The 12,380-nt window shown below is 43.7% G+C and overlaps 1 protein-coding gene across 1 annotated transcript in view; it reads left to right on the forward strand.

Annotated features, from left to right (window-relative positions):
- The first annotated feature begins 666 nt into the window (after positions 1-666).
- The window catches only part of MASTL (microtubule associated serine/threonine kinase like), a 26,425-nt gene continuing 14,711 nt past the window's right edge, over positions 667-12,380 (forward strand). Inside the window, exons 1-6 of the mRNA XM_018567499.1 lie at positions 667-896; positions 5,198-5,335; positions 7,125-7,264; positions 8,191-8,279; positions 9,793-9,899; positions 11,787-11,928. Of these exons, the coding sequence (XP_018423001.1) occupies positions 720-896; positions 5,198-5,335; positions 7,125-7,264; positions 8,191-8,279; positions 9,793-9,899; positions 11,787-11,928 (793 nt within the window). The 5' untranslated portion in view covers positions 667-719. The remainder of the gene's footprint in view (positions 897-5,197; positions 5,336-7,124; positions 7,265-8,190; positions 8,280-9,792; positions 9,900-11,786; positions 11,929-12,380) is intronic.

A 12,380-nucleotide genomic window follows, 5' to 3' on the forward strand; every position in this document is an offset into this window, starting at 1 on the left:
CTGATACTGCCGCGCATCCCATACACATTTTCTACTGGCAAGTCACAGGACGTGATGTGCCAAGTTGGAGATCTCGACAAGTTGGACATTTCGTCAGAACACCAGTTCTCCAGCTGTGGTGCAACTACAAATCTCATGAGGCATTGCAACACTCTGACAGCCACAGACCTGACTCGTTGGAGGGCAGAGGCATGGTGGGATTTGTAGTTTCACCACAGCTGGAGGGCTGAAGATTGCTTACACTTGTTTTAGAGGAAATGTTGCAGCACAATGAGGGACATTGTTTGTTTTGTCTACAAGGATCTGAGAGAATCAACAAGATTCTCCTATTTGATTGATTTTGGTCTGTAAAATACAATTGAAATGTTTTCATATCTGTTAAATAAGTGGAAAAAAAACATATAAAAGATGATTCTGCCAGAATTCCAGTGCTGCCCTGTACATTCTGCATGTGCCGGACTATAGAACCTCCCCATCTACAGCTATCACACAAACAAGCACAAACATGTTTTGCCCTGGCCCAAGATGGCGGCAATAAGGGCGCACAATGGGCGTGGCTTCAGATGCTTCCACCAATAATCTCTCTGTATCCTGCCGTCATATCTTGTCATGTGAAGGGCGCCCTATTGGTTAGAATAGTGGATGACGCCACGCAGGGGTGTGGCTCGAATTTAAACTGGAGTGGCGGAGTGCCCGCGGCCAGGGTTGTACGGGGTAGGATGGGGGTCGGGGAGCCTGAGAAGGGGGATGCGTCCCCGTGTGTGGACAAGAAGTTCACCGTCCCGCAGCCGCCTTCCATCGAGGACTTTAATATAGTGAAGCCCATCAGCCGGGGCGCCTTCGGGAAGGTGTATCTGGCCCGCAGGAAAAACAACAGCAAGCTGTTCGCTATCAAGGTGGGTCGGTCGGGGCTGCAGACCTAATACACTGCCTGTAATAGGAGGAGGTCCAGCTACGATTCCCAGCATGCTTGGCTGTGTGTTGTAGGGCCATGGCTGGCAGAGGTTAGGACTGTAGCAGGGTCCGCTCACACTCCTGTGTCTGTGTTTTATAGCACGTCTTTCCCATGTGTCAGGTGGGGTGTACCCAAGGCACTGTTTACTTTTTTAACTATAACTTTATTGGCAGTGTACAAAGTGGACACTGCAGCAGTGGCTGTGGTGGCCTCAAAAGGCCATCCATTGCAATGTAGAAAAATTATTATTATACAGGGTTATAAAGCACCAACAATTTGCACAGCGTTTTACAATATAAGGAAGACATTACATACAAGATGGTCAGGAGGGTCCTGCCCGTGAGAGCTTACAATCTAAAAGGGAGGGTCACGTGACACGCATTTCTCTGCACATCAGCCCAGTGTTGAGATGTGACAACGGCACAAAGGAAACAATTGTTTTCTGTACATCTTGCAGTGACTGACATGGATGAGGTGGGGAAAAATGAGTCACTGTGGCTTGTGTGGACGAGCCCTAATGTGTTTTGTCTGATTTTTGTTTTGCCCAATGAATAATATAGGTTTCTAGGGGGCCTTGTGACTTGTGCTATGACTTGTTGTCATCTGCTAAAATGCAGATCATATATTTTTTATGTGTAACTGAAAGCGCTCCATAAAAAGCACCTTTCCAAAAATCACACTTCTTCATGTTGTATAGGTGTGAGCGGGCACCATAGAGAATGATGGGATTTCCTTTGTCATGCATTGTAGTGTGACAGGAGACCAGCCACATATTGCAATAGTGTAAAGGGGGGTTAGGGCACACAACCCACTCACACTGATCCACTGTGTTGTATTGGGGGTAGCTCATTTCTGTCATTTGGACATTTTTAATGCACTACAATGGATCTAAAATCACATGCAGCGGTTTCAGCTGTGCGCCGCATTGCACGGTAGTGTGTTCCATGAACAGAGAAGATGCCAAATTGATTGGCAGCACATTGTAGCAACACGCGTTACCACAGCGCACTAGTGTGAATGGTCCCTCAGCCACATGGAAATGTCTTCTGCCTGTTTGCTGCTGAATCACTTCTGAAGGAGAATATTGTGAAGGGTGACTAGGTACAGATGATGTCTCATGTCTGATTGGTTGTAGGGCTTGTTTACACCAGAATGTGTCTTATGTAACACACTGCAGTTATTACACCCCAACACTCATCTACAGTCGTTGCAATCTACCCCTATTATAGGGCACTGCCCTCCACAGATATGTATGACGCTTGCATTGCGCTGCACTTTGAGGCTCTGTGGTTTATTTACGAAAGGCAAACAGTCTGCTCACTGTGCAGGGGAATTTTCCATAGCTTAGTGAATGAGGTGAAGCTCTGCTTCCATCATGCAATCATGTGCAAGCAAAAATCACTTTTTTTTTTTTTTTCTTTCCTTGCATGCGAGTGGGGATTCTTTGCAAAGTGAATTTTCACTATGTTCACCAAACTACATGAAAATGTCCTTGCAAAGTGAACGGCCTATTTTGCCTTTAGTAAATCAACCCCACTGTCACCTTGTCCATGCAGGGTAACATGACAGTGTATATGCAAAGAATAAGTACTATCCTTGTCGCACTCCTTACCAATATGTCCCTTGTAATGGGGCGTGCTCGCAGTGACTGCTGATGGCACCGCAAATGTCAGCAAAATTGTAGAAATGTCACCAGTACACCGGTCCTTTTTAGGATCGCAAAAGCTTCATTTATTGAAGTATTTTGTCATATGACCAACAAGCGCTTTCGGGACCACACAGGGTCCCTTCATCAGGCTTTAGCATCGACCTATACAACACGACGATGCTAAAGCCTGATGAAGGGACCCTGTGTGGCCCCGAAAGCGCTTGTTGGTCATATGACAAAATACTTCAATAAATGAAGCTTTTGCTATCCTAAAAGGACTGGTGTGCTGGTACCATTTATACAATTTTAGTGTATATGCAAAGGGCCCCCTTTTATATTCCCTTTACCTGCAAATCCTTCTTGCTTTGCTCTGGCAGCACCCTCCAATGCTTCTGGTTATGGAGGAACATGTGACTTGTGCTTAGCAGCTGATCACTAGGTTGGTCATCTGTGTTGTGTTAGAGAGATGTATACATATACATAAATATATCTCCAAGGATGTTTTTCCGCTCGCCCCCATAGCTATAAAGATGCATGCTTATGTCATCCAAGCCGGTATATTTGTGGGGAGATTACCTGGGTGTCCAAGGTGCAGTCTCTGATGTTGCTGAGTAGTTGTATTTACTTGCCTGGGTATAAAGAAAACTTGTACTTTGGCCATCGAATGAAGTCTTGTAATTGCACCACAGTGCACATACATACTGCGTTACCACATGTGCTGTGAGGGAGGTCTAAGGAGCACACACTTACCTTCTACGTGCTCTCCTGTTGCTCTGTAGAATATTGTGTCACCGGCACATCAAGGTCCAACGTCCGAATTTGTCTTTATTGACGTGTGTACACCTTGCCACAGACGGGCAGCGTCTCAGGGCCACTTAGGGTCCTCACTATGCCTGATGAAGGAAAATGAAGTGGCCCCAGAACATAGCCCGTCTGTAACAAGGTGACACGCCGATGAAGACGAATTTGGACATTTGACTTTGGTGTGCTGGTGACATACTATTTCTACTTGTATATAGCGGCGCCATCTGCAGTTACTTCAGCACCTATCCATAAGGGGCATACTGGTAAGGAGTGCAGTGCAATAAACACAGCTCCTGCGTCCCTGGTTAGCTGCTACTCTGGAGGGGAAGGCACAGGTGGAAAGTGTGTGGTCACAGATTCGCTCATTCGACAAAACGGATATTTTTTTTACATTTGCGGCTGAACAGTGACTGCAGCCAATCAGTTAGGGTATTCTGACAGCTGCAGGCTCTGGAATACAATAGCTGGCAGGGTAGATTTCCCCATCAACACTGTTTAGCCTTCTGAACAAAAAAAGAAGAAAACACACCAAATGTATGGCCATCTTTAGCCTCCCGTATGGCCATCTTCGGACTCCCTTCTACAAAGCATGCTTGCAGAGTTGCCTTAATGGCATACCCTGTTTCCCCGAAAATAAGACCTAGTTGTTACCATTCCCAGGGCCGGTGGTGGCATAAGGGGAACTCGCAAGACCCGCGGGAGAGAATGAACGGTGCCAATGAAGCCAGCGTTAGAGGAAGCGAGGCGGCAGCGGAGGGAGCAGAGCTGCATAAGCCGATGCTTCCTCCTGTCACAGGCGGAGTGATACCAAATGCACTCCGCCTATGAGGAATCAATAGTGAAAGTGCGCTTTGCTCATTCTGGTTACCAAATTGCTCTTGGAAAGGTACGGCACCCCTGATTGCCCTGATCACCCTATTCTTAACTTTGCCATTTTGGATTAACTTTGGATTGTTGTACATTAAAAAATAAATAAGACCTTGAGCCAAAAAAAATATAAGACAGTGTCTTATTTTTGGGGAAACACGGTAGTTTAGGAGTCCTGTTTTAGTACTTTCATTTCACTGTTTACTATGTACCAAATGGGATTATTCTGTGAATACAATGAAAGCAGATAAAATGGGATTTAGTAAGAATTCTGACCTCTGTTTAAACTAAGAGAAGCACAATGCCAGACGGGATAAGACTGTTTTATCCAAACTAGTGCTTGTTCCTAATATTTATCCAAACATCCGTTCTATTGTTTCTCACTAAACCGTACATTTAACTATAGCAATCTACAATTTAAGATGTTTGTACTATGGGCCATAGGCAGTAGGAGTAGGAAAATCCAGCATTATGGCCACTAGATGGCGCTTGAGAAATAAATATTTATTTCCTATGAGCCTTGTTTCCATCTATTGACTATAATGCTGGATTTTTCTAAATATACGTGTGACTGGGAAGAAAATATAATGCCTCTATTTGCACAGAAGGAAGGCTCGCAGAGTTTCGCAGGATAAATGGCTCTGAAATGGTTTATAAATACACTCCTTCGTGTGAAGTGATGCCAGAATCTAAATGTAACTTCACTGATGATTATTAAAACAACTAAAATAAGTCACATGTCCAGGGCATACGGACTCTCCCCAGTAGGATCACTACCTTCCAAATACATTTAACAATTCACCTGTAAATATATTCATGTCTTTTGAATGGTTTAATGAGACTTTTATGTGGACTGGACAGTATTTTTTCTTACAGCTGATTAGAAGTCTAGTCTAAATCCTGTTTTGCTCTTTTTTCTTTAGGTGGTGAAGAAAGCAGACATGATTAATAAGAATATGGTTCATCAGATCCAGGCGGAAAGAGACGCTCTCGCTTTGAGCAAAAGTCCTTTTATTGTACATTTGTACTACTCTCTCCAGTCAGCCAACAACATCTATCTGGTAAGTGGAGCGCATACATGTCGGCCTTCATTCAGTACACAAACATACTGTTAAATCTTCATGGCACCGAGATTTATATTCTAAAGCCATCTGTGTAATTGGTTATTGAAAATTGTGCTTGTGTCCTCTGCCCATTCAATGCTTACATAGTTACATAGTATTTGAGGTTGAATAAAGACCTAAGTCCATCAAGTCCAACCTATTGCTGATGTGTGCTTTTGTATAGGTCCATGTATCATCTAATTCTTAAGAGTACCTGTACCCCAGTATATTACGGTCTCTCAGGAAATCGTCCAAAAGGTTCTTGAATGATTCCACACTCTCTTAGCTGAAATCACTGCTTGTGGCACCGAGTTCCAGACCCTAACGGCTCTAACTGAGAAGAACCCCCTTCGCCCTGTGTGTTGGAAAAAAAATTTCCACCAATTTTTGGTTGGTGGCCTCTAGTCTTTGATTAGGAGTTAATCGTAACGAGTTTGTTGCTATCACCATTGATCATCTTGTACAGGAAAATCATGTCCCCCCTTAATCTCCTTCCAACGTGAACATGTTTAAATTTTGTAGCCCTGTCTCATAGCTCTGGTCCTCCATTCCCCTAATTAGTTTGGTTGCCCTCCGCTGGACTCTTTCCAGCTCAAGGACATCCTTTCTGTGGACTGGTGACCAAAACTGGACTGCGTACTCCGGATGAGGCCAAACCAGTGATCTATAAAGTGGCACAATTATAGACTTGTCTCTGCAATAAATCCCCTTCTTAATACAAGACAGTACTCCTACTTGCTTTGCTTACGGCAGCCTGGCACTGCAAGCTATTCTTTAATCTGTGGTCTACAATGACCCCCAGATCTTTCTATTTCTGACTTCCCTAGTGGCGTACCCATAATTGTGTAGCCCGTTTGCTTATTTTTAATCCCAAAGTGCATTACTTTGCATTTATCGACATTAAACTTCATCTGCCATATGTTTGCCCACTCCACTATTTTATGCAGGTCCTCATGTAGTGCTATACTGTCTAGGCCCGATTTTATTACCCTCTCAATTTTGGTATCAGCAAACACTGAAACAATGCTATTCACACCCTCTCCGATGTTTTTAATAAACAGGGTGAACAGCATGGGACCCAGCACAGAACCCTGAGGCACACCGCTCATGACACTAGCCGAGTCTGAAAAGGTGCCATTTACCGATACCCTCTGGACACGTTCCTGTAGCCAGTTCTCTAGCCATGTACACACCATTTCATCTATGCCCATGGATCTCAGCTTGTGTAGTAAGCGTTTATGTGGTACCATATCAAAAGCCTTTGAGAAATCCAGATATACCACATCCACCGGCCTCCCTCCATCCAGATCTCTACTTACCCCCTCGTAAAAAGTTAGCAAATTAGTCTGGCAGGAGCGGTCTTTCCTGAACCCATGCTGTTTGTAATTTACTATGCCATTATTCTGAACAAATTCTACCAGATAGTCCTTAATCATTCCCTCTAACAGTTTGCAAACTACTGATGTAAGACTGACTGGTCTATAGCTCCCAGGTTGGCATCTTGCCCCCTCTCTGAATATTGGGACTACCGTAGCCCTCCGCCAGTCACTTGACTGCACAAAACTCAGGAGCTCCGTGTGCTCCTTACAAATGACGGCTGCCTCCTAACTTTAGAATTTTTCTCTAGTCTAGTCCTGGAGCTGGAAAAGTATCTGCACATGTACTTGTACCGAGTACTGTACTCGGTATCTGAACATCCCTACTTTAAACGTGTCCATTAATAACAGAAGTGTCTCTTTCTTGTCAGGTCATGGAATATCTCATTGGTGGGGATGTGAAGTCTCTCCTGCACATCTATGGTTACTTTGATGAAGACATGGCAGTGAAATTAATCTCAGAGGTGGCCCTGGCTCTAGACTACCTGCACAGGCACGGTATAATCCACAGGTAAAGCATTGAATAAAGTGACGCTAAACTCGCGTTCAATCTGAAAATTAGAGATGCAACGATACCAGTTTTTCGGTATAGAGTACAGATATCTTTTTTCGGTACTCACCAATACCAATACTGGAAGTCCCATTTAAGGCAGCTGGGCGGCGTGTAATGGCTCGCCGCTCTGCTTTCTGATTAGCCGGGAAGACAGGTGGTGTGTAATGGCTCGCCACCTGGCTTCTCAAGTAGCCGGGTCTCTATGCTCCCTCGTCACCAGGTTTTCTGGCCAATCCCTGACCTCTGTGCTGTGCGTCACACTGACCTCTGTGCTGTGCGTTAAATTACTGACCTCTTTACTGCTGATCTCTGTATTGTGCATCACACCAGTGGCCTCTGTATTCGGCATTGCACCACTGACTTCTGTACTGGTGCGTTGTTACTGATCTCTGTACTCTGCATCACACCGCTGACCTGGCAGATTTAGGGCAGGGTAGGGGTTAGGTGGGGCAACTGGTGGCGAGTAACTTTTAAGGCCTGGCTAGTAGCTCAGGACTTGAAATTTTGAGCCCTGCCATAGAGCATGGCAGGTTTTCTAATGAGTAGTCATGTGCAAACCCAGTTTGCCCAAGTCTGCGCGCAACTGTCATTTTCACCTCTTTCTCCTGGACCAGTCGGTTGCAACCGGGGTTGGCGGGGGGGGGCAGGGCACCACTGACAATTTTTCTTGGGTGAACTGGATTCACACAAGCCCAAGCACATCGCTGGTTCTTTCTCTTGGATGGTGAAGGAAGGGGGCAGATTCACTGCTCAGACACTCTCTCTGGTCCTTCTAGTTGGGTGTAAATTGTAGCTTGTGCAGTGTAACTGTTTTTTGGTAACCTGTCACCATGTGAACTTAAACAGAGAATTTTTACAGCACAGCCATGTGTTTTTGCACACAGGGATCTGAAACCGGATAATATGCTGATTTCCAATAAGGGTCATATTAAGCTAACAGACTTTGGCCTCTCGAAAGTCACTCTGAAGCGAGGTAAGAATGGATGTATTGTGCTTTGCCTAAATAAACCTTTGTTCTCTACATGCAAAAGTAAATCCACTAGATGGTCTGTTGACCTTTTCCTGTTTGGTTTGTCTGTGTCACTAAAATTGACTTCTCTCAATCTTTTCTGTTTGTTTTCTTTTCCCTGTTACCTAGTTATGCCATGACTGGGGGTAGCTTCAGGTCTGTGGGCCCAACAGGTGTCAGTTGTGGGTACAGACATGAATGAGCATTTTAGATACCAGCCATGTTCAGATTATGCCTGCAGATCTAACCACACTGGAATCTATGGACACATTTAGTCTTATAGACTGGCAGAAATTTCATCCGGAGAGACTACTGTCCAGGCATGCTTGTTTATGGGAGGAACTTTCTCACATTTTGAACACCCATCTTTCATATGATCTGACCAATATCTGATGGTTGGCTAGTTTAAGTCGTATTCACCCAACGTGCCATAGTGAAAGAATCTGTTACATAGTATTGGAGGTTGAATAAAGACATTAGTCCATCAAGTCCAACCTATTAGGATCAGATATAAACTGAAGACTAAGCCATACACTGGTCATGGTGTTTCATTTTTTATTCGTTCAATCCACGAGCTCACAGAAAAAAAATAGACCCGATTTTCCTCTATCAACCTCAACAGCCTGTCGATTTTTGAGGAATCCCACTGTTTACATTGTATTTTGACAGGTGCCCTGGTTCTTGTCCGAATACCTGACCAGGGCGGGCAGCTCATTGGCTGCTGGCTCTGATTGATTGAAGATTTTCTGACTGGCTCCTTCAATCAGCTGATCAAGGAACGCAGGTCGAAAGGGTGCCGACAGCGGCACACTCTGTGCGGATTTTGTCTGGTTCCTCAAAAACCGGCTGAAATACGAACAGTGTACAGCCATCTTAAGGATTAAAGTGCAACCGAAGCCAAAACTTTGTCTTTTTTTTTGCATTGGAGAGTGAAGAGGGATTAGAACAACTGTCAGGTTTTTATTGCCATCTGTGTCCCCATTCGGGAGATTCACCCCCTCTATTTGTCCTGGTGACCGTTATCACGTGAAAGTGAAATAAAATAAGTTTTGGCTTCAGTTCTACTTTGTCATTGCTGTATTTCTGCAAACAATGGGCGTCTCTCGTCATGGGTCAAAATGATGCAATGCTTCACATATACATTTTTACAGAGCCATTATACGTTCATTTTAATATGAGGCCTTAATTTGGGGTTTGGGTAAAGGGTTAGGGTTGGGGGGTGTTTAAGTGTTAAGGGCTTGTTTTGGGTGTTAGAAGTGAGGGAGGTTGTTGGGGGTTGTGTTTAGGTCAGGGAGGGTGTTGACGGTTGTGTGGTTAGCTCAGGGAGGGTGTTGTGTGGTTAGCTCAAGGAGGGTGTTGGGGGTTGCGTGGTTAGCTCATGGAGGGTGTTGGGGGTTGCGTGGTTAGCTCATGGAGGGTGTTGGGGGTTGCGTGGTTAGCTCATGGAGGGTGTTGGGGGTTGCGTGGTAATTTTAAGAGCTTAACATGTTGGATATTTTAACAACCCCTTCAATGGCGAAACCCAAGGAAGACTATTTCCGCACCCCAGGCCAAGTTCTCTCTCTCATCAGTTCCTTGGGATTTGTAAGTATTTCCCTGTGTTATAATAAATGATTCCTATCCAAACCTTTTTATACACGCACGCACACGCGCACACACACACACACACACACACACACACACACTAACTGAACTTTGCACAGGAACAAAAATCATGACAATCAATAAACTTCATCACTCAACGACTGCATATTGATATCAGGTTGGTCACTATTGGCTGCTGCATTGCATTTGGCAATTGCAATTATTAGATGATAAATTTTAACAGAGTGGAAACTGGTATTAAAACCTCTGCCAAGTTCTAAATGGGTTGTAGATGTTGAGAAACATCCCCACTTCCCTCTTCAAGTTCTGACACCTGTCACCTGGAGAGGAAGTGAAGAAAACCTAAAAAACCGGCGCACAGATCTAAGTGCTGTCCGTGGATGTTGCCCTATCCAACTAACCAGGCTGCAGGATCAGTGCAATACATCTTCTCTGGATTAATCACCAGTTTAACTGGAGCTCCTTTTGACACTATCAATATACAATCCATAAACAATCGATCTAGTTGCGCACGTTGATGACTTATTTTATGAAGAGGAAGTGAAGGCAAATTTCCCCAATGGGAATACAGACAGCCATACAAAACTCTTAATTGTTTTCCTCCACTGTACTAGAGAAATGGTTTATTATAAATTCGGTGAACTCGTATAGTGCAAAATATTAGATCTTGCACCCACGGCCCTGTTTCAAAAGCATGCTAATTTTTGTAATGGGCTGGGTTCATCCACCAGTAAAGATGTTGGCATGTATGCGAGCAGATGGAGGGGGTGGGGTGCATATCTCTTAATGATTTAGATCGGTCTTGGCTATTCAGATTGACTTTATTACTTGCAGCCAGCAGATGGAAGTCTAATAAAGTGACACTAAACTCAGGAGTTAAATCTTTTTTTTAAAAGCATTCACGTACCTTAATTATTAACAATAATGTATCTTATTACACATGTAGTCCATCCTGTGATGGAGTACAATCTCAATACACATTACTATACTAAACTTGAGATTGTAGTCCATCACGTGAGTCAGCTTGGAGCTGTGACTACTTTACAACACATGGGGAACAGAAGTAGTCAACCTCCAGAAGGAATGACAGTGTCCGCACCAATTCAGAGATGATTTGAGGATCTACAGCCGAGTGATATACAACATTTTTTGTTAATAGATAAGGTACTTGAATGTATTTTTAAGATTTAACTCTGGAGTTAGTGTCCCATTAATGTTGACATTTTTATATGTAGTATTTATTAGATGAAGGATAAATAAAATTTATATTTCTATATTTTAGTGCTGTATATAATAAAGAGAACATATATGAAGGTTATAGATTACCTCGTATCTAATAGAGCTGCAGCTAACGATTATTTTCAAAATCGATTAGTTAGCCGATTATTAAGATCGATTAATCGGATAAATTGCATAAAAAAATAAAATACATTTTTAAAAATGGCTCCAGTGATGGGACCACTAGTTTGTATTAAGAACGCAGTCCATCACAGAAACAAGCTTGGAACCATTCCCCACACCTGTTCCTCCTTACTTCTTCTGCCCATGTCCCTGTGCCGATTGTGGATGCGGGCAGTGAGCGCGAGGAGGTGCGGCGTGTGGATGCGGGCGGGTTTGGCTGCAGCAAGCGTGAGGTGGGGAGGAAGTGTGGCGCGCAGCGTGTGTGGAGCCATGAACAAGGCCAACCAATCGGAAGCCGATTAATCGATGATTGAAAAAGTTGACAACTTTTTCAATCATCGATTATGTCGATTAGTTGTTGCAGCCCTAGTATCTAATTTGCTGCTCACTGTGCTGTGTCAGACCAGCTCTGTTTCACATACTTGAAGCATTAAAGCTTACTTGTATTTTGTTTGTGGTTAACAGAACTCTCCAGTTCAAGGTAAGATGCAGGCATCGGTCTCCTCCATGACGCCAGTGTATAATGAATTCTCACAGGGAAATTCCACTCCAATTGTAACGAAGAAAAAAGAAAGCTTTGCGAAAGGCAGCAAACTTCATTTATCATGTGAGTATCCTAACTATCCGCTCCGTGGTCAGGTTTGCGCATGCAGCTACACCAGTGTCAGTAAATTGTGGACTGTCTTTCTTTGTGTTGTTGCAACGTTTCTTCTCTGGTGATCAGAGGGTCCCATGTGTTCAGGAGAATCCGAGTGATGAGTCATCAATTTTCATAATTTGAACATTATTATTTTGCTGTCCTGTTAAAAGTTTAGCAACATTGAAGTGCACCTATGCACAAACTATGCACGTTCAATATTCATGTATTCTGAACAAGCAGTAAAAAAGACAATGTGCACTGAAATCACAGCTCCTGGCATCTTATTTTGTGTCACAGCAGAATCTTGGCAGCCTTTTAATGTAAACACTTAGCAGGTGTTTCTAAGCTGTTAGGAACTGAATGAAACCCAAGTATAGAGTCTCTGTTGTGATTTTTTTTTTTTTTTTTTTTTTTTTTTT

The sequence above is a fragment of the Nanorana parkeri genome, unplaced genomic scaffold (assembly GCF_000935625.1).
Source record: "Nanorana parkeri isolate BGI_ZX_2015 unplaced genomic scaffold, ASM93562v1 scaffold1055, whole genome shotgun sequence".
Lineage (NCBI taxonomy): Eukaryota > Metazoa > Chordata > Amphibia > Anura > Dicroglossidae > Nanorana > Nanorana parkeri.